The following is a 21,198-nucleotide window of genomic DNA, read 5'->3' as shown; positions in this document are numbered from 1 at the left end:
TGTATGCCTGTATCCCTGCCCATCTTTGGATGTGGATTCCAAATTGTACCCTCCCCTGTGCCTTTGGAATGAGCAGCAGGCCAAAAATCAGAATGGATGTGACTGTGGTGATTAGATAAGTTATAGAGCAGAAAGTCTGGGTCAAACACAAGAGCCGAGGGGGCACGGTAGCTCTGTTTGTCAGGCAGCCTGCTGTGTAATGGAAACATCCGGTTCCTGAGCAAAGCTGGTGCCATGGAGGGTTTTGCATGCCAGTTCAACCAGTCTGAGCAGTCTCTGATTTGCACAGACGGCAAACCTCATGCCAGATACAGAAACCGAACTGTGGGTTTGGGGCGTGGGGTTGAGCATCATGGCCAGATTTGCATTCCAAATTCCTTTCTCAAGACTTTGAAATGGCCCCTGCAGTGCTGGCCAGTGCAGTTACTCCCCCCCACCCCAATACAGGTTAGCTGCATGGCGAGGTTAAGAGATGGTGGCTTAAAACAGCCCTGCAGTGTGGGGCATCGCAAACGTTGCCACTTAGAGAGAGAGAGAGAGAGAGAGAGAGTTCTGAGGTGGGCTTTAAGTGTACAGGCAAAAATCACCCCCCCCCCCTGAACACTGTTCAGATTGCGCAAAAGGCCATTCTCCATTGTATTCTGTGGGTAGTTCTCACTTCTTCCCCAAATAAGTAAGAACCTCAATAGCTTTATAAAGGAGCTAACATGTTTTCGTTTCAAACAGTTGAATATATAAGAACATAAGAACAGCCCCACTGGATCAGGCCATAGGCCCATCTAGTCCAGCTTCCTGTATCTCACAGCGGCCCACCAAATGCCCCAGGGAGCACACCAGATAACAAGAGACCTGCATCCTGGTGAACTCCCTTGCATCTGGCATTCTGACATAGCCCATTTCTAAGATCAGGAGGTTGCGCATACACATCATGGCTTGTACCCCGTAATGGATTTTTCCTCCAGAAACTTGTCCAATCCCCTTTTAAAGGTGTCCAGGCCAGACGCCATCACCACATCCTGTGGCAAGGAGTTCCACAGACCAACCACACACTGAGTAAAGAAATATTTTCTTTTGTCCGTTCTAACTCTCCCAACACTCAATTTTAGTGGATGTCCCCTGGTTCAGGTGTTATGTGAGAGTGTAAAGAGCATCTCTCTATCCACTTTATCCTTCCTGTGCATAATTTTGTATGTCTCAGTCATTTCCCCCTTAGGTGTCTCTTTTCTAGGCTGAAGAGGCCCAAACGCCGTAGCCTTTCCTCATAAGGAAGGTGCCCCAGCCCCGTAATCATCTTAGTCGCTCTCTTTTGCACCTTTTCCGTTTCCACTATTTCTTTTTTGAGATGCAGCGACCAGAACTGGACGCAATACTCCAGGTGTGGCCTTACCATCGATTTGTACAATGGCATTACAATATTAGCCGTTTTGTTCTCAATACCTTTTCTAATGATCCCAAGCATAGAATTGGCCTTTTTCACTGCCACCGCACATTGGGTCAATCTGTCCACCACCACCCCAAGATCTCTCTCCTGATCTGTCACAGACAGCTCAGAACTCATCAGTCTATATGTGAAGTTTTGATTTTTTTTTGCCCCAATGTGCATGACTTTACACTTACTTACATTGAAACACATCTGCCATTTTTCTGCCAGTTTGGAGAGATCCTTCTGGAGCTCCTCGCAATCACTTCTGGTCTTCACCACTTGGAAAAGTTTGGTGTCGTCTGCAAACTTTGCCACCTCACTGCTCACCCCTATCTCCAGGTCATTTATGAAGAGGTTGAAGAGCACCGGTCCCAGGACAGATCCTTGGGGCACACCGCTTTTCACCTCTCTCCATTGTGAAAATTGCCAATTGACACCCGCTCTCTGTTTCCTGGTCTTCAACCAGGTCTCAATCCAGGAGAGGACCTGCCCTCTAATTCCCTGACTGGAGTCTTTTCAGTAGCCTTTGGTGAGGGACCGTGTCGAACGCCTTCTGAAAGTCCAGATATATAATGTCTACGGGTTCTCCTGCATCCACATGCCTGTTGACCTTTTCAAAAAATTCTATAAGGTTCGTGGGGCAAGACTTACCCCTACAGAAGCCAGGCTGATTCTCCCTCAGCAAGGCTTGTTGGTCTGTGTTTTGAGATTCTATCTTTGAGGCATTCCACCATCTTACCTGGATTAGATGTTAGGCTAACCCAGGGGTGTCCAAAGTTTTTGGCAGGAGGGCCACATCAGCTCTCTGACACCGTGTCGGTGGCCGAATTAATTTACATTTCAAATTTGAATAAATTTACATAAATGAATATATTAAAGATGAACTTATATGAATGAATGAAGGTTTTGCAGTAGTTCAAGGCCTATAAAAGGCCTTGCACAAAGCAAGGCTGGCCTTTCCTTTCCTGCTGCTACTGCATCACAGACATGAAACAACAAGCAATGGAGGGAGTCCTCATCCCACAGCTCACTTGAGAGGCCAAACAGTTGCCCTCACCCTGAGAGCAGTTGCATCGGGCCAGTGTGGACTCCAACAAATCTCTGGAGGGCCAGAGTCTCATTGGAGGCTAGGGGCTCCCTTGGGGCCACATAGAGAGGACTTGAGGGCCGCAAGTGGCCCCCGGGCTGGGGTTTGGGCACCCCTGGGCTAACCGGCCTATAGTTACCCGAGTCCCCCCTCCTTCCCTTTTTAAGAATCGGTGACTGCATGGTGACAGAATGGTGACCGCAGTTGTTTCCTAGGTCTTTTGGTCACATTTGTGAGAGGAAGAGGAAGTACAGTACCTCACGTATCAATTTCAGTCTGCCTTTGCTCATTGAGAGAAGTGACGGCAGTCTCTCTGCATGGTATGACTGCACAGAAGACTCTCAGCATATTTGGGTTTGTAGCGTGGCTTCCAGAGCAGCGAAAAGAAACCTGCTTTTCTTTTGTGGTTTTGTTTTTAATAAAAGCTGGCAACCTGGGCCAGTGAATGGGTGAAACAGGAGAAACCCACTGAACCGGGCAACATGGCAAGCAGATGCAGGGGAAGGCACCAGGACACTGGTTGTGTCCTGTGGTCTTGTGTACTCCCTGAAGCACTTGGTAGGCCACTGTGAGATCCAGGAAGCTGGACGAGATGGGCTTTTGGCCTGATCCAGCAGGGCTCTTCTGATGTTCTTATGTACTCCTTCAGGCTGGAAATCCTTCACCTGTTAGATGCCTGGCTACATAAAGGGAGCATTAGAACCATTGATCCAAACCACTGGTGGATACATCCGACAGATGTACTTGCACGTGATGGGTAAGTCCGTGTGTGTGTGTGTGTGTGTGTGTGTGTGTGTGTGTGAGAGAGAGAGAGAGAATAGTGCCAGTGCACATTGGAGGGGGGAATATCCCCTGTTTAACTGGGCAAAGAGACACTTTGTCATGTGCTGTTCCTCCCTCTGCTGACTCACCTCTGCTGTTCCATTACCTCTGCTGGAGGTAATGGGGTTGGTCTGACCTGTTGGGTCCTTTTCTCAGTGTGGGTCACCAGCAGATTCTTGACCTCTGATGGTTCTCCGTGGGCACTGCATTGCCAACCAGGGATTGCAGCTTGACTGCAAGAAGTATGTTTACTCAGAAGTAGGTCCCATTGGGTTCAGTGGGATTGACTCCCAAACAAGGGTGCTTAGCAACTTTCAACGCAATGTTGTGTCTCTCCTGATCCTCTCAATGGATTCGAGACTCGTTGTCAGGACTGAATGGGTCCTTTCTTTAAATGTCATCCCTGCGCTCCCCTCTTACGGAATCCTTTCCTATTTCCTCATTCTTGTGTTTCCTTTGTTAATTTGTGCCTGGAATTAAGGTTTTTTTTACTCTGGTCAGTTGCACAACTGACCAAGTCTGATCAATTACCATTCCATATAGCACAGCATTCATTGTGAAATTTGGCTTTTGTTGGCCGCATGGCATTTAAGCTGCAGGTTTGTTTTTTTTCTTCTCTGTTTGAGTTTCTCTCAAGGTTGTTCTCTTGCCACTTTCCTGTCATGTATTAATGTTTCTGAAAGTGGCTCCCTCCCCCTTCTCGAAATTTTATTGTGTTCAACTTGTTGTAGTAGCTGTAGGCTGCCTTTGGCAGGAAACATTCAAGCAAAAATGTTCCAAGAGAGAACAAGCATTGCTTTTGGGTGCCCCCTCCATCATCCCTCCCTCTCCCACTCTTCCTTCCCCTCCAGTCCTTTATGTTTCTGCAGTGCCCAAGCCTGTTACCGCAGTTCTCATTTTTTTTAAAAGTTGCCATTAATCTGCTCTGAAAAAAACACTCAGGAAAATTCAAAGGGCTCACTGTGATATCTGGTTGTTGTATTTCATAAGCAGAGACTGGCAGGTGTATACAGTGGCATAGGTAGCCACTCTGGTGCCCAAGGCAAAGTTAAAAATTAGGCCCCCCCCCACTCACACCTGGAAGTGACATCACAACCACTGTTTTTTTTTAAAAAGAATCCACCTCCAGCCTCTCTCCTGCTCGCCCCCCAGGAGCACGGGGGGGGGGGGCCACAGTTTTGCAAGCAGGTGGCCTGACTGTTTCCCCCAGACAGCCTGCAGCCCAAAGCGATTGCTACCCTTGCCCTCCCCATTGTACACCAATCAAGCATGGAAGTGCCCTTAGGATCAAAGCAGACATGACATTAGTCCTGTCTCCATTCTGGAGGTCTGCTCGGGTGAATAGTCTCCTCTTGTTACATGTGCTTCTGCTTTTCTCAGGCCTGATTTGTCTTTTTGTTTGTTTGTTTGTTCCTGTTTCCCCACCGTCTGATGGATGAGATTGTGCTTTCACTTGGCCCCTGCCAAGATCCTGAGCTTCTCGATATGCATTTTGCAGTGCACGCATCAAACCGAGCCTATAATGACCATAATCGTCGTTTTCAAATTGCCCCAAGCAGAAAGCCAACAGATAAACATGTGATGTTGTCCGTTGTGTAAGCAACAGTGGGACAACAGCATGTTGTGTTGTATAAGCAACAGGACGTTCGTTCCTACTTCTTTCTTTTTACCATCTCTTGCTTAGTGGCTCAAGGGTCTCTTGTAAACGAAGCAGAAGGATTTTCTCATTTCTGTCTAGGTTAATGGTGTTGGGGAGGGGGTGTCAGGAACCCATGAGATCAATCGGTTGCCCTATCTAACTGTTCAGTGCTCTTTTCCTTCTGAAAAACTCCCCTAGGGGAGAGCTGCGAACGCCCCGACCATTTCACCAGGGAAGGTGGGGTAAATGGTTTGTCTGTGTGTTCACGGTGTCATTTTCAGCAGGAAAAGCACCCAAAGAGGAGAGGGATTCCTCCACTGGAAACGGCAGTCTCACCACTGCTGGCTTGCAGTTTTTCCAAAGCATGTCATTGAGCCATCACAGAATGCCTAGTTTGGCTCCGCAAGTTTCCCTTGAGCTCGACGAGACCAAGGGCCACCCCCAGATGGGTTTTCCACCCGCCTCTGGACTAATTGTACAGTTGCGATTGGTTCCCTGACCATGGGTAGTGTAGGATCAAGTGGCTGCCGCTCAGGAGCCCAGCCCTTCCATTGTAGGGAGAAGGCCTGCAGTTCAATCCTGGGCAGCATCTCCCCGTTGGAAAAGACCCCCTGAGCCTAACATCCTGGATAACTGCTATCAGTCTGTGCTGAATGACCAGTTAGCCAAAGCTCTGACTCAGTAAGAAATTACTTCCCGCACCTATAAGTCTGGAGATTTAGTAGAAGGCAGATTGAAAGGTTCCTCCCAGCTCCACCCTTGAGAGCTTTCCCCGCTAGCTGTGAAGATTCCGCTTTTTCAAGCCTGCTTTTCCTATGTCGGTGTGAGTTTTATCCTGCTGGTTTGACTAGCTTTTTCTGGTGCTGCTTTGATCATTGCTTGATTGTGTTGTTGCTGTGTTCAATAGGGATCTTTTTTTGGGGGGGAGGGGGTTGTTTGTTCTTGCATTGCCGCAAGCTGCCCCGAGTGTCATTTTCAGGACGGAAACACAAGATGGTTGTTTCCTCAAATACGTCTGTGCAATGTGATGGTGGGGATGAGCCGAGCATCCCTGGCTTGTCTCCTCAGGGCTGACGCCATGTCAACACAGATGGAAGCAGGTTTGCCATATTCCTGTTCCTGAGATCTGATGATATTATGACGTGTTCTTTTTTTTTAACCTAATGGTTACAATTTGCACAATCGGTTGTTGCATTGACAGGCTGCTTTGTGTCTGATCAACAACCCCACAAGTGCTGTCACCGCATGGCTAAAAGGAGCTAATTGCTCCATCACCCCAGTTTGCGAAACCTTCCCTTCTAGAGGGCAAGATCAACCAGATATAAAAAGTAAAGTTAGAAGTAAAGTAAAAAGAATAGGGGAAAAAAATAGAAATAGAGACATAAACAGCTGATAAGATGAAACTTTGCTTGTCTCATAACACTTGGTGGGTCATGATAGTGTGTCAAATTAAAAAGTGGGTCCCGGTGCTGAAATGTTTGGGAACGTCTGCATTATTTGGGAACATCACGGAGGGAGGAAGAGGCAGTAGCTCAGTGCCAGAACACCTGGTCTTCAGGATTGATTCCAGAAACCACAGGCAAGGCTGAGCTGAGGCTAAATTTTTCTTGCCCCTTCCCAGTTGATGCCTCTTTCCTGCCCATGCCTGACTCCAGCCAGGCCTGGCACAGTGCAGTTGCACCAGCTTAACCGGCTGTTGGAATAAGGTAGGAATTTGGTTGCACTGGGGCAGAATCCTTCAGAAATAAACCTCTTAAACGTTTGTCTTGCCCATCGAGGCATAGGAAGAGCAAGGTGTGAAAGGTAAAGATGTTAGAAGACCACAGTGCACACTTCTTGGCTTCGGTGTACAAAGGAAACTTTGCTGTTTTTTTTTAAGTAGGATAGGAAAAGGAAGGAAAAGGGACATTCTACTTACACAATACAAAAAGTTGTTGCCTAGCCACTGCTTGCACAAAATCCCAGAATACAGGAGTCTTCCCCTGGCTACATTTTGATCTGGGACGTTGGTGCCTGAGACAGGAGGTTGCTTTAACCAGTGGGCCTTTGGCTTCCGAGAAGGTCAGGCAGGCAGTGGGGTAACTAGGGTTTGTGTCACAGGGTGCGGGAGACCAGTACGTCACCCCCAGGATGGACTTCATCCCATGCAGTGCGTGGGGCAGTGCCCCAGGCAGAAGGCGTGGTGATGCACCATTGCCCAGCCGCACTGGTTTTGTGGCTATAACTTTTGAGAGATTTTCAACACAGCTTGTTTCATTGCATTCTCCATGCAATTGCACATCAGCTGGGGTATAACATAATGGCACTATTCAAAAGTACCAAGATTTAAAAAATGTTGGCCAGTAGTGGTGTCAACTTCCCCCTCCCCAGCGCATCACCCAATAGTTTCTTTTCTATTTATTTTGGTGTGTTTTGCACTTGCTGTGGCTGGGAGTGGTATGTTTTGCGTCTCGTGCTCAGCTTGGTGTTTCCCCCAGTGGCTGGGCTCTCTTTTTAGAGCCCTTTGGGAGCACAGTGCATAGGTCAACCAGTAAACCTGTCAGTGAATTACTTTTGTGTGTGGTCTATAAATGTGATTAACTGTTCATCACCATCATCACCATTAACACTGAAGCAGTGTGCCAGGAATGCCCCATGTGTCTCCAACACAGAAATCCAGCATTGATTGAAATGGAGGTGTTTCTATTGCACAGAATGGGCTTTGATGCCATTCCATTCCATCCCCAGGCGTAAGCCTGGCAAGCAGCCTTTGGTGGGGATCTGGTTGGCAACCTTAAGTCTGGAAAGACTATGGTATAAGCCTACAGCACCCGGTATTCCCAGGTGGTCTCCCATCCAAGTACTAACCAGGCCTGACCCTGCTTAGCTTCCGAGATCATGGTCTAAGCCTACAGCACCCGGTATTCCCAGGCGGTCTCCCATCCAAGTACTAACCAGGCCTGACCCTGCTTCAGACGAGATCAGGCATGTGCAGAGTAACAGTTGCTGCCTGGTGGGCATCTAGTGACTTGGGAAACCCCCAGTGCAGATTTAACTCCTCTGTGGGTCTGATCTCACCCAACTCCTTTCTGTTTTTGTTCCAACATAGGCAATATGCAATGTCAGAACCACAGAAAATGTCTCCTCCTCGCACTGGGCCTCCTCACAGTTCCCTTGTTTATCTGGTGAGTCTCTCCTGGAAAAATTCCCAGACTGCATAATTTAGGAATGCAGGTTGAGCTTCATTATTCCTGTGGGTTCCGTTCCAAGCGCTCAAGTGAATGGCAAAAAACTTTCGCACTGTAGCAAATCCATTAAAAAAAACAAAGTTCCCTTGCTCTGGTGATTTATAAACAGCCTTGCTGACCTTTGTGATGTAAGATAAGAGTCATTAAGAAGACGTTTCATCAATCAGTCCTCCTCCAAGAGCTTACAAAGGGGCTTCACTCAGTCCCTCCCTTCACCAATGCAAAGTGATCACCTTTCTTTCATGTGCTCAGAGGGAAGGGAGGGGTCGCCTGGAGAGAGAATGATTGATAGCCTGTCAGCCAGCTGCCCTCTCTATCTCATATTAAGGAGGCTATTGTTAAAGGACTGTTCAGTTTTTAAAACTGATTTTAAAGGGATGCATTTTTCCCTTTCCCCAGGGATCCGCACATTCCTTCTCATTTGCAGTGGCCATTCGTGTTGAGTCAAATCCGTATAAAGAAATCCTTGGGTGGCTGACAAAGGACTAAGCCCCTCAAACCTTGAGGCTATTCACTAGTGCTCCTCATTAGGAGTTTTTCATAAACAAACAAAATATTGCTTTTAAATAAATAAAAATATTTCTTTCTAGATCACCTTTTTATTAAGGGTGCAATCCTAACCCCTTATGCCAGTGCTTTCCAGCGCTGGCATAGCGGTGCCAATGGGATGTGTGCTGCATCCTGCAGTTGTGTGTCACACACGGAAGCCTCCTCAAAGTAAGGGAGTGTTTGTTCCCTTACCTCAGAGCTGCATTACCCTTAGGTCAGTGCTGGAAAGCCCTGACATGAGGGGTTAGGATTGCGCCCTTTGTCTCATAAAGGTAGGTGGGTCCCAATAGAGTGCCATTTGAAAAAGTAGGTCCTGGTGCTAAAAAAAATTCTCTAACCCAGTGAGAACCACTGAGTCAGAGCATCTTCCCCCAGTTTCATTTTATGATTTCCAGATGGACTTCCCCTGACAGTGCACTGGGGACTGAGTAACCAGGAACATTTAAATAATACTGGGGTACGAAAGAAGAGGAAGATGGGGACCCACTCCTTAACTCTATCCACCCATCATCACCTGCTTCCTCGACTCCTTCTCCTGCTCCCTGGATTTAAGAATGGACTGGAGCAGAGGAGGGAGTGTGGAGGGGCAAGTGTGATGGGCTAGAGCGTCAGAGATACTCCCATCACCTTCCTGTCCTCTTCATTATTCTCTTCTGCTGTTCCCCTCTTTCTTTTTGAATCCCAGAGAAGAAGTGTGGAGAAGAGGCTGGCGGGCTAGACTAGGGCATTGGAGATGCTCTTCTGCTCAGAGCTTTCTCATTCAAGAAAACTCTTGAATGTTGCCAAATTCCTCTGCCTTCTTTAACAGCCTCTTCCTGTTTCTAGGTTTTGGAGCGAGGAAGTTTCCCAGCTGTTCTTCCATGTGACCCATATTCCACTTTACCTTCCATGTCCAGATTTGTTGTAAGTAATGAAGCAGTAAGTCATGTAACCAAGCGGGCCAAGGTTTTTGTGGGTTACTGATTAGTTGGGTGACCTGGACTGTTCTTTATTAAAACCAACAAAGTTCATGGGGGTGATGCTAACCCTATTGATGCCATTGCATTGAGGCTGTGCGTATGATATTGCTATGCGTTCCGTGTGGTCTGGTATGGGAGGAGGTTCCATCAAGGGAGTGACCCAATGAACTCTTGCACCAGGTGATGCAAGTCCTAGTGACGCCTCTGCATATATTCAAATGCTTCAGAGAGACTGACAACCTCATCTGCAAATGATATTTTCCTTATTATTTCCTCTCTGTTTTTGAACAGTGGAGAGAAACTACAGTACAGGGAAAATAAGCCACTTCAGCCTCTCCCACAGTGAGTATAAATTCCCAAATTGTCCCGTCCGCTTCTTCTTCAAAACACCACTCCCCTTCATTCTTGATCATTCGTTGTGTTCCAAACACGCCTATTTGTTGTCTTTTCCAGGTTAATTTATCCTCAGCCCAAATCTCTGCAGCTGATGTAAGTAGCTGGATTGAACCATTGCGGTCACAGGTCCCTTCGGAGGACCTGATAAATGCAAAGCAAATGGAGGACACCTTGTACATCCGACATCCCTTATATCCTGTTAACTTGACCGTGGAAAACATTACAAGATGCTAGCTCTCAGGATTCCTCTGGAGAGTGTTAAAGCAGAAAGTAGTTTCTGTTGAAGACTTGGATTGGATTTCATGTCACAATTGACAAGGTCATTGTCAGTTTCCTGAAACTGACGAAGTTATACAATTTACTGGGTGAAGCCCTGCACTCTTGCACATACAGTTTCCTTTGAAACACTGCAGTTCACTCTAATTCATTTGCTAACAGGCAGCCCAATCCTAAAGGTGGGGCCACCACCAGGTGCAGTGACGCTGAAGTGGCCACCTCTGCATCCTGTGGCAGCCGCCAGAGGTCTCCTTGGGAACGGTGGACATGCGTCTCCTTCCCCTGGGGAAAGCCCCAAGCCCTGCAATGGGGCTTCTCAAAGTCTGCACTGGCTGTCAGCCAAAGGTTCCAGATGGAGTTCAGGATCTAGCAGAGCAGAGCTGTACCGGCTCCACCCTCCTCCTGCCCCGGTCCCTCACTCTGCCTCACCCACTCTCCACCCCACACCCCAACACAGCCGACTGGTGCTGCTGCAGCTCCAGTTGGCATTGAGACAGCGCTGACTGGTGCTGGCCGAGCGCCAGCGGCCTTTCCAGGTGCAACAAGTGTGCCTTACTGCACATTTGCGACACCCAGCGACAGCTGTGCGCTCATTCAACTGGTGCTAAAGAGCTCAGGATTGAGCTCTCCCAATCCTATCCTATGCACATCTCAGGAATAAGTCCTATTGTAGTCAACGAGGCTTCCTGCCAGGTAAATGTGGATAGGATTGCAGCCTCAGACCGATTGTACTTTCACTTGTGATGGACTTCTTCTGTTCTAACTACTGATTTTGAACGGTTGTGTTACTTTAAACTACTTGTTTTTATCTATACTGTTTTGTATGCCTTTTTCTCTTTCTCTCTCTCTTTTGTATCTGATGTCCTTTGTGAGCCACCATTACTGAGGCAAAGTTGGGATAAAAATGTTATTGATCCCCAAAAGTCACAGTGACCTCTGAGATGCAGTCCTGGCCACACCAACCCTCTTGTTGTCTCACTGTCCTCCCCTTATTCTTGTTCTCCCAGGCGCACAGATGTGCTCACGCTGACTCCTTGGCTGGCCCCCATTGTCTGGGAAGGCACGTTCAACTCCGAACTGCTGGAGAGTATCTACAAGCCTTTGAACCTCACCATTGGGGTGACAGCATTTGCCATGGGGAAGTGAGTGTGTATGTGTGTGTGGGGGGGAATGGCACACCTTTGAAACACGCCAAAATTCTCAGATGTGGTCTTTTTTTAATGCCAAATTTCGCCTTTGGATTTTTGACTGCAAAACCTAGCTGAACTTTTGGCAGGCGACAAAGAGGAAATTTCATAATAAATCCCAGTTTAGAAGCCTGTGCCATGCCTGCAGGTTAGTGGAAACAAGATCTAGTCCAGCACCCAGTTTCCCCCACAGTGGGCCCATCAGCTCCCTTTGGGAAGCATTAGAGAGACGTCCCCTTCTCTCCCATCAATGCCCCCTGGTGAATGGTACTCGGAGAGGCAAACGCAGAGGTAGCACACAGCCATCATGATTAGTGGGCATTGATAGATCTGTCTTCCATGGATTAACCCAGTATTTCTCAAACTATGTGTCAGGACCCACTTGGTGGGCATGTGACCCGATTCTTGATGGGTCCCACAGTAGTTGGCAACCTTCAGTCTCGATAGACTATGGTATCGCATGGTACAGTATGGTATAGACTCTGGGTCCCACAGAGCCTCCAGTGAAAACAAGGATGATCTAAAGATCAGTGAACTCATGCCTCCATCCCTGAGGCTATTCAAACAACAGATGGCTGTTAATTGCCCTGCAAAAAGCTGAGCCCCTGCACTTTATGAGGAGCTCAGCTCCTGCAGTTTGTCGGCTTGTGTAGATAGAGGGGGGATCAAGGTTTGAGCATCTTTTTCTGATGTGTATTTTTTCCTCAAGTCCATCAGTGACATGTAGTGGGGGGCAGGCGAAGGCTGGAGCACAGAACTAAGCCCCTCAAACCTTGCGGCTACTCATTAGGCTTGCCTTATTAGGAGTAATGGACTGAGTTTTTTGCAATGAATGAATGAATGAATAAATGTTGCTTGTAAATATATAAATAGAAATTTTCTTTTTTAAAGTCTCATAAAGCTAGGGGGACCCTAGGGGGACAGTAGCATTTGTAAAAGTGCTCAGAAGTTTGGGAACCACTGGATTAACCCCTTAGAAAGCTATCTAAGCTAGTGACCATCGCCACATCATGTGGCGAGGGATTCCATGGGTAACCTCTGCTTTTATGAAGAAAAAAACTTCCTTTTCTTAGTCTGTTCATTCTTAAGAACATAAGAACAGCCCCACTGGATCAGGCCATAGGCCCATCTAGTCCAGCTTCCTGGATCTCACAGCGGCCCACCAAATGCCCCAGGGAGCACACCAGATAACAAGAGACCTGCAAGGCTTCCTGGGAATTGTAGTTAAGAACATAAGAACAGCCCCACTGGATCAGGCCATAGGCCCATCTAGTCCAGCTTCCTGTATCTCACAGCGGTGCACCAAATGCCCCAGGGAGCACACCAGATAACAAGAGACCTGCATCCTGGTGAACTCCCTTGCATCTGGCATTCTGACATAGCCCATTTCTAAAATCAGGAAGTTGCGCATACAGATCATGGCTTGTACCCCGTAATGGATTTTTCCTCCGGATACTTGTCCAATCCGCTTTTAAAGGCGTCTAGGGTAGACACCAGCACCACATCCTGTGGCAAGGAGTTCCACAGACCGACCACACGCTGAGTAAAGAAATATTTCCTTTTGTCTGTTCTAACTCGCCCAACACTCAATTTTAGTGGATGTCCCCTGGTTCTGGTGTTATGTGAGAGTGTAAAGAGCATCTCCCTATCCACTCTGTCCATCCCCTGCATAATTTTGTATGTCTCAGTCATGTCCCCCCTCAGGCGTCTCTTTTCTAGGCTGAAGAGGCCCAAACGCTGTAGCCTTTCTTGTTGGAATAGATTCCAAAGGGGGGGAAGGGAGCGGCACAAACCCTTCCACAGATGGGGAAGATGCTGTTCCTCTTGCATCCACAGCCCTCTTGTTTCTGTTCATTCAGATACACTCAGTTTGTGAGTCGATTTCTGGATACCGCAGAGAAACATTTCATGACTGGCTACCAGGTGAACTATTACATCTTCACTGACAACCCGCAAGACATCCCTGCCGTCCGCATGGGGTCTGGGCGAACTATCAACATCATCTTCAAGAAGAAATACAAACACTGGCAGGAGATCTCCATGCGGAGGATGGAAATCATCAGCAGGCACATTGTGGAGGTGGCCCACCGAGAGGTGGATTATCTCTTCTGCCTGGACATTGACCTGGTGTTCTACAACTCGTGGGGCCCAGAGACCTTGGGGGAGATGGTGGCAGCCATTCACCCCGGCTACTACAAAGTTCCCCGAGCGTCATTCCCTTATGAGAGGAGAAGGTCCTCCATGGCCTACATCTCTAGAGAAGAAGGGGACTTTTACTACGGAGGGGCTGTTTTTGGAGGCCGGGTCAAGAACGTGTACGAGTTCACCCTGGCTTGCCACATGGGCATCTTGGCCGACAAAGCCAATGGCATCATGGCGGCCTGGCAGGAAGAGAGTCACCTCAACCGGCACTTCGTGTCCCATAAGCCTTCAAAGCTCCTTTCCCCAGAGTACCTTTGGGATGACACAAAACAACAGCCGCCCGAGCTGCGGCTCATCCGGTGCTCGTCAGTGGCTAAAAACTACAAGGCAGTAAGGGAGTAGTCTACCCCCGACCCAGTTGGGTCCATCTGGGACTCCCTTCACGTTGCAAATGAGTTCTTTGGGCAGTGGTGTAGCTCGGAGATCTGGCACTCAGGGCCGAAAAATGACTTTTAAAAAACCCCTCCCATAGCAGACCAGACCGAAGACACCAGATCGGATTCCCAGTCTGAAGCTGTGTTCTTTTGTTCTGCTTGAAGACCAGCCAGTGTAACAAATTGATTGTGCAATATACTGCACAAATAGAAAATGTCATTATCTTTGTGGCTTATATGTGCTAATTAATAAATAAAAATATTTTTTTAAAAAATCTAAGAAGAAGCTGCACAGAAACTACACAGAAAACTATGTCCAGTTGAAAAGTATATATGGGGGTTTTAAAACAGAGATGCAATGGCTAGAGTGGCATCACCTTTTGTCCCCTGCACCTCCCCTGCAGAATCATTACAACGGAGGCAGCCATGTCTTCTAGCACACTTGATAGGCAGGGACTCCAGTGCCAGTAGAGCCAGCAGGGAGAGCTACTTGTCTGTCGTCATCAGAGGCAACAGGTAGAGCTGCCTCTTGGCTCCCGGTTGAAGGAAATGAAGACTGCAGCACACGTGTGCTGAAGCACCCCATTCCCAGTAAAGCCAGTACAGGAGGCATGCCTCTTTGCTTTACCATTGAGGCTGCATCAGTGCTAGACACCCTGTTGCCCTGTGCATGATACAAAGGAAGAGGGGGAGACACGTGACCCTGCAGGGAGAGCTGTGATTGGTTGAAAATGGCAAGTTATGCTTTGCTTTTGTTTCCTGACCCCTCCCCTCTCAGAGAGGGTACCTTTCAAGGGTTGGTCTCCAGCTGGCAACACTGAGAGAGAGGCTGACCTGCTGCTGGCTACTTCTTTGGTGGGCATTGTCTGGCTGGCACACAGTGCCTGACCCGAGGTGGTAGGTGAAAGAGAGAGAATTTGGAAAGGAAGGTAAGATCTGTAAAAAGGAGTAACACAGAGCATGTGCAGAGTGCAGATCGAGGGGGAGGGGAAGAGAGCATTAAAGCTGCTTTGTTTAACTGGGAATTGGCAGAGAGACTGTGCAGGTCTTTGGTTGTTGTGGGTGTTACCTGAGCATGACCTAAGGTCGTGGGGGCAAGAGAGTGAAGGAATGTAAGATCTGTGTGGACACTGAGAGATAGAAAAGTGTGTGTGTGTGTGTGGGGGGAGGAATCACTTGCTTGAACAGGAACAAGATGAAAAAGGTGACAACACTAACCAAGGGGTTTAGAGCCTGAACAGTGAATTGGGAAACCCCCAGTGCAGATTTAACTCCCCTGTGGGTCTGATCTCACCTTACACCTTTCTGTTTTTGTTCCAGCATAGGCAATATGCAATGTCAGACCCCCAAAAGATGTCTCCTCCTCGCACTGGGCCTCATCACAGTTCCCTTGTTGATCTGGTGAGTCTCTTCTGGAAAAATTCCCAGACTGCATCATTTAGGAATACTGTAGGGCAGAGTTTCCCAAACCGAGAGACCCGCAAGTAGGTGACCTTGCCTTAGTCCACTCCGAAGGGCAGGCCGCATGGAATGAAATGCCACCAGAACGATCCCAATTCGATGAACGCAGGCCTCAAAAAAGACTTGAGAAAGAAATGTTTGGGTGGCTGACAAAGGACTCAGCCCTCAAACCCTGAGGCTATTCACTGGGGCTCCTCATTATGCGTTTTTCACAACCAAACAAAATATTACTTTTCAATAAATAAAAATATTTTTTCTTTCTAGATCTAGATTATTTCTTTTATAAGTCTCATGAAGGTAGGTGGGTCCTAACAGAGTGTCATTTTAAAAAGTAGGTCCTGGTGTTAAAAAATGCTCAAACCCAGTGAGAACCACTGAGTCAGAGCATCTTCCCCCAGTTTCATTTTATGATTTCCAGATGGCCTTCTCCTGACAGTGCACTGAGTATCCGGGAATGTTTAAATAATACTGGGGTATGAAAGAAGAGGAAGATGGGGACCCACTCCTTATCTCTCTCCACCCACCCTCACCGGCTTCCTCAATGCCTTCTCCTGCTCCCTGGATTTAAGAATGGACTGGAGCAGAGGAGGGAGTGTGGAGGAGCAGAGTGAAATGGGCTAGAGCAGGGGTGTCCAAAGTTTTTGGCAGGAGGGCCACATCATCTCTCTGACACTGTGTCGGGGGCCAGGGAAAAAAAGAATTAATTTACATTTAAAATTTGAATAAATTTACATAAGTATACATAAATGAATATATTAAAGATGAACTTATATCAAAGAATGAAAGTCTTGCAATAGCTCAAGGCCTATAAAAGGCCTTGCACAAAGCAAGGCTGGCCTTTCCTTTGCTGCTGCTACTGCATCACAGACGAGAAACAACAAGCAGTGGAGGGAGCCCTCATCCCACACAGCTCACGTGAGAGGTCAAACAGTTTCCCTCAAGCTGAGAGCAGTTGCATTGGGCCAGTGCGGGCTCCAACAAATCTCCAGAGGGCCAGAGGCTCATTGGAGACTGGGGGCTCCCTGAGGGCCGCATTGAGAGGCCTCGAGGACCACAAGTGGCCCCAGGGCCGGGGTTTGGGCACCCCTGGGCTAGAGCGTCAGAGATACTCCCATCACCTTCCTGTCCTCATTATTCTCTTCTGCTGTTCCCTTCTTCCTTTATGAATCCCAGGGAAGAGGACAGAAGAGGAAGTGTGGGGAAGAGGCCGGCGGGCTAGACTAGAGCATTGGAGATGCTCTTCTGCTCAGAGCTTTCTCCTTTCAAGTAAACTCTTGAGTGTTGCCAAATTCCTCTGCCTTCTTTAACAGCCTCTTCCTTTTTCTAGGTTTTGGAGCAAGGAAGGTTCCCAGCTGTTATCACATGTGACCCATATTCCACATTCCCTTCCATGCCCAGATTTTTTGTAAGTAATGAAGCAGTAAGGCATGTAACCAAGCGGGCCAAGGTTTTTGTGGGTTACTGATTTGTTGGGTGACCTGGACTGTTCTTTATTAAAACCAACAAAGTTCATGGGGCTGATGCCACCCCTATTGATGCCATTGCATTGAGGCTGTGCGTATGATATTGCTATGCATTCCGTGTGGTCTGGTATGGGTCTCCTCCCATCATGGGAGTGACCCAATGAACTCTTGCACCCAATGGTGCAAGTCTTAGTGACGCCTCTGCATATATACGAATGCTTCAGAGAGACTGACAACCTCATCTGCAAATGATATTTTCCTTATTTTTTTCTCTGTTTTTGGATAGTGAGGTGAAACTACATTACAGGGAAAAGAAGCCACCTCACCCTACCCCACAGTGAGTATAAATTCCCAAATCGTCCCATCTGCTTCTCCTTCGAAGTGCCGTTGTCCTTCATTCTTGATCGTTCGTTGTGTTCCAAACATGCCTATTTGTTGTCTTTTCCAGGTTAATTTATCCTCAGCCCAAATCTCTGCAGCCGACGTAAGTAGCTGGATTGAAACACTGTGATCACCGGTCCCTTCGGAAGACCTGATAAATACAAAGCAAATTGAGGACACCTTGTACATCCGACATCCCTTATATCCTGTTAACTTGACCTTGTAAAACGTAACAAGATGCTAGCCCTCAGGATTCCTCTGGAGAGTGTAAAGTGTGCCATCCTAACCCACTTCCCAGCACCTACATAAGGGCAATGCAGCTCTGAGGCAAGGGATCCCTTACCTTGAAGAGGCCTCCATGAGTGTCACCCAACCGCAGGATGCAGCACACACTCCATTGGCCCAGCTATGCCAGTGCTGGAAAGTTGGTTAGGATTTGGGTCAAAGTTATACTGCTTCCTGGGGTGAAGCCCTGCACTCCTGCAAATACAGTTTCTTTTGATATGCTGCAGTGCAATCTAATTCTTTTTCTAACAGGAAGCCCAATCCGAAAGCTGGCACTGCCGCCTGGTGCAGTGACGCCAAAACAGCTGCCGCTGTGGCTGCCGTCGGAGGTCTTCTTGGGAGAAGTCTGCACCAGCTATTTTGCCAGCAGAGTCTTGAGAGACTCTGTGTCAGGCTTTCTAGCCCAACATGGAGTTCAGAATCCGGCAGAGCAAAGATCTGACAGTCCCGCCCTCCTCCTGCCCTCTGAGATGCAGTCCTGCCCACACCAACCACCTTGTTGTTTCATTGGTTGGCAACCTTCAGTCTTGAAAGCCTACAGCACCTGGTATTCCCAGACGGTCTCCCATCCAAGTACTAACCAGGCCTGACCATGCTTAGCTTCCAAGATCAGACGAGATTGGGCATGTGCAGGGAAACAGTTGCTGTTTCATTGTTCTCCCCTTATTCTTGTTCTCCCAGGCGCACAGATGTGCTCACGCTGACTCCTTGGCTGGCCCCCATTGTCTGGGAAGGCACGTTCAACTCCGAACTGCTGGACAGTTTCTTCAAGCCTTTGAACCTCACCATAGGGGTGACAGCGTTTGCCATCGGCAAGTGAGTGTGTGTGGAGAATGGCACACCTTTGAAACACGCCAAAATTCTCAGATGTTGTCTTTTTTAAATGCCAAATTTCATCTTTGGATTTTTGACTGTAAAACCTAGCTGAACTTTTGGCAGGCGACAAAGAGGAACTTTCATAAGCCCCAGTTTAAAAGCCTGTGCCATGCCCCCAGGTTAGTGGAAACAGGATCTAGTCCACTATCCAGTGTCCCCCACAGTGGCCCATCAGCTGCATGTGGGAAGCCCACTAAGCATTAGAGAAAGGCCCCCTTCTCTCCCACCAGTGCTCCCTGGTGAATGGTACTCAGAAAGGCAAACCCAGAAGTAGCACACAGCCATCTTGATTAGTAGGCCTTGATAGATCTGTCTTGTTTGAATAGATTCCAAAGGGGGGGAAGGGAGCGGCACAAACCCTTCTACAGAAAGAAGATGCTGTTCCTCTTGCGTCCACAGCTGTCTTCTTTCTGTTCATTCAGATACACTCAGTTTGTGAGTCGATTTCTGGATACCGCAGAGAAACATTTCATGACTGGCTACCAGGTGAACTATTACCTCTTCACCGACAACCCGCAAGACATCCCCGCCGTCCGCCTGGGGTCCGGGCGAACTCTCAACATCATCTTCAAGAAGAAATACAAACACTGGCAGGAGATCACCATGTGGAGGATGGAAGTCATCAATAAGCACATTGTGGAGGTGGCCCACCGAGAGGTGGATTATCTCTTCTGCCTGGACATTGACGTGGCGTTCCACAATTCATGGGGCCCAGAGACCTTGGGGGAGATGGTGGCAGCCATTCACCCCAACTACTACAGAGTTCCCCGAGCGTCATTCCCTCATGAGAGGAGAAGGTCCTCCATGGCCTACATCTCTAGAGAAGAAGGGGACTTCTACTACGGAGGGGCTGTTTTTGGAGGCCGGGTCAAGAACGTGTACGAGTTCACCCTGGCTTGCCAGATAGCCATCTTGGCGGATAAAGCCAATGGCATCATGGCGGCCTGGCAGGAAGAGAGTCACCTCAACCGGTACTTCCTGTCTCATAAACCTTCAAAGCTCCTCTCCCTAGAGTACCTCTGGGTTGAAGCAAGAGCAAAGCCGCCCGAGTTGAGGCTCATACGGTGTGCGCAAGTGGCTAAAAACCAAAAGGCAGTAAGGGAGTAGTCTACCTCCGCCCCAATTGGATCCATCCGGGACTCTCTTCATATGAGGGTCTTGGAAATGAGTTCTTTGGGCAGCGGTGTAGCTCAGGCGTGTGGCTCCCGGGGCCCAAAAATGACTTTTCAAAACCCCTCCTCAGAGACCCTCCCAAAAGGCACTTCCAGTTTTTGGAACTGGAAAATGAGCTGCGAGTTAAGACGTTCAAAGCTCACTTCATTAAGGCTATTTGATTTTTCCATCCTTGCTCCTCTCCTGGTTTGTAGTACGAGGATCGTAACACTGGTCTTGCATTACAGGCATGTTGTGAAGAGTGCTTGGAAAGGTATACTGAGCCCTTGAAATTGGGCCAGTCTGACCGCATGACCACCAATGAGGCCACCTTCATCGGCCTGCTCATCGCCACGCTTCTTCTTCCACTTGCTGGTTTTGAAAAAGGGAGGGGGCGAACTGAGCAGAAGAGGAAGTGTGGAAGTCCAGCACTGTCGTCCTCCACACTTCCTCTTCTGCCTTGTTCCACTCCTTCCTTTTTAGACCCAGAGAGCAAGGTGAAAAAGAGCGATGGAGTCCTCTGCTGGCGCACTACATTCGATGCCCTGCCTGTGTCAGCCTTGATTAATAACTAAATGCTGTTTGATGGGTGGGTAGATATTGGCAGTAGGACCAGTTGCCAGGGAGGGCGGGCTACATTACGGGGCCCTGCGTCCATTTAACTTATTAAACATGGCTGCAAAAGTTTTCCTGTACAATGGTTGTCTCTGCCCTCTCTGTCGAATGGCAACACCATATTGGTGGTCGGGAAAGAATTCCTCGGGGTCCACGAGGGGTAGCAATCCTTGGGTGGTGATGGCGCATGAATAGCTTTAATGCATTTCCCCACAGTGTAGAAGTACTCTGAGAGGGAAGAGGCAGCTGGAAAATGAGGAGCTGAGTGCCAAGGGGGGGGGGCAGCATTAAACCGCTCCGGTTTCCAGGGAGACAGATCCCAAAAAAAGAAGGGGGGGGAGGTTTGGCAAAGGGATAAACTGCATTTATTTAAGGAACACATTTATTTCGGAAACTTAAAGTGCCCGTAGGCATTTCTACCAGCTAAAAAGAACGTACTGCATAAGGTGTGTCTTCAACCACCTGCCAGCACCTGCCACTTCTTGCCCCTTGTCTCTTCTGCCCTGGCCCACTTGCAAGCTTGGCTCTTCCGCTCCATCCCTTGGAGGCAGGCCACCCCATAAGGGGCGCTGCAGGGGACACTGCCCTACTCATCGTGCATCATTTCAAAATCTGTGTCATGGCCATTTTTGAACACTTGGCGTTCTCCCCTTTCCTTCTCCCTGCAGTTGCTTGTCTGTGGGTGTCAAGCTGCACTGTGCTGGGACAGCCCGAGGGCATGGGTGGGACTGTGGTGTGCTCTGGTGTGTTACCTGTGGGACTGTGGTGTGTTATCTGGTGTGCTCCCTGGGGCATTTGGTGGGCCGTGCGCGGTGAGATACAGG

General features: G+C 48.4%; 3 protein-coding genes and 1 pseudogene across 6 annotated transcripts in view; 2 read left to right on the top strand and 2 right to left on the bottom strand.

Moving 5' to 3' along the window:
• RPL7A (ribosomal protein L7a) overlaps positions 1-19,519 on the bottom strand; it is a 141,181-nt gene extending 121,662 nt beyond the window's left edge. Inside the window, exon 1 of the mRNA XM_066610808.1 lies at positions 19,516-19,519. Coding sequence (XP_066466905.1) covers positions 19,516-19,518 — 3 coding nt within the window. The 5' untranslated portion in view covers position 19,519. The remainder of the gene's footprint in view (positions 1-19,515) is intronic.
• LOC136635581 (globoside alpha-1,3-N-acetylgalactosaminyltransferase 1-like) lies at positions 3,234-14,117 on the top strand. Its single transcript, XM_066610810.1, has 7 exons — positions 3,234-3,267; positions 8,060-8,135; positions 9,573-9,650; positions 9,998-10,048; positions 10,160-10,195; positions 11,386-11,520; positions 13,425-14,117. Exons 1-7 carry the CDS (start codon positions 3,249-3,251, stop codon positions 14,107-14,109), a joined length of 1,080 nt encoding a protein of 359 aa, XP_066466907.1. The 5' UTR covers positions 3,234-3,248; the 3' UTR covers positions 14,110-14,117.
• On the top strand, positions 14,989-20,430 carry LOC136635578 (globoside alpha-1,3-N-acetylgalactosaminyltransferase 1-like). 4 transcript variants are annotated; one of them, XM_066610804.1, is made up of 7 exons: positions 14,989-15,070; positions 15,462-15,542; positions 16,930-17,007; positions 17,352-17,402; positions 17,514-17,549; positions 18,413-18,547; positions 19,030-20,430. In XM_066610804.1, the coding sequence occupies exons 2-7, from the start codon at positions 15,472-15,474 to the stop codon at positions 19,712-19,714; spliced, it is 1,056 nt and encodes a 351-aa protein (XP_066466901.1). In that variant the 5' UTR covers positions 14,989-15,070; positions 15,462-15,471; the 3' UTR covers positions 19,715-20,430. The 4 variants fall into 4 exon arrangements, with proteins under 4 accessions (XP_066466901.1, XP_066466902.1, XP_066466903.1 ...); XM_066610805.1 differs by lacking the exon at positions 14,989-15,070 and having other exon boundaries at positions 15,455-15,542; XM_066610806.1 differs by lacking the exons at positions 14,989-15,070; positions 15,462-15,542; positions 16,930-17,007; positions 17,352-17,402 and having other exon boundaries at positions 17,984-18,547.
• LOC136635737 (5S ribosomal RNA) lies at positions 18,264-18,383 on the bottom strand (annotated as a pseudogene).
• Positions 20,431-21,198: the final 768 nt, after the last annotated feature.

Source organism: Tiliqua scincoides, chromosome 16, assembly GCF_035046505.1.
Source record: "Tiliqua scincoides isolate rTilSci1 chromosome 16, rTilSci1.hap2, whole genome shotgun sequence".
Lineage (NCBI taxonomy): Eukaryota > Metazoa > Chordata > Lepidosauria > Squamata > Scincidae > Tiliqua > Tiliqua scincoides.
The sequence above is the reverse complement of the archived record's forward strand: the minus strand, read 5'-3'. Positions and strand labels throughout refer to the sequence as shown.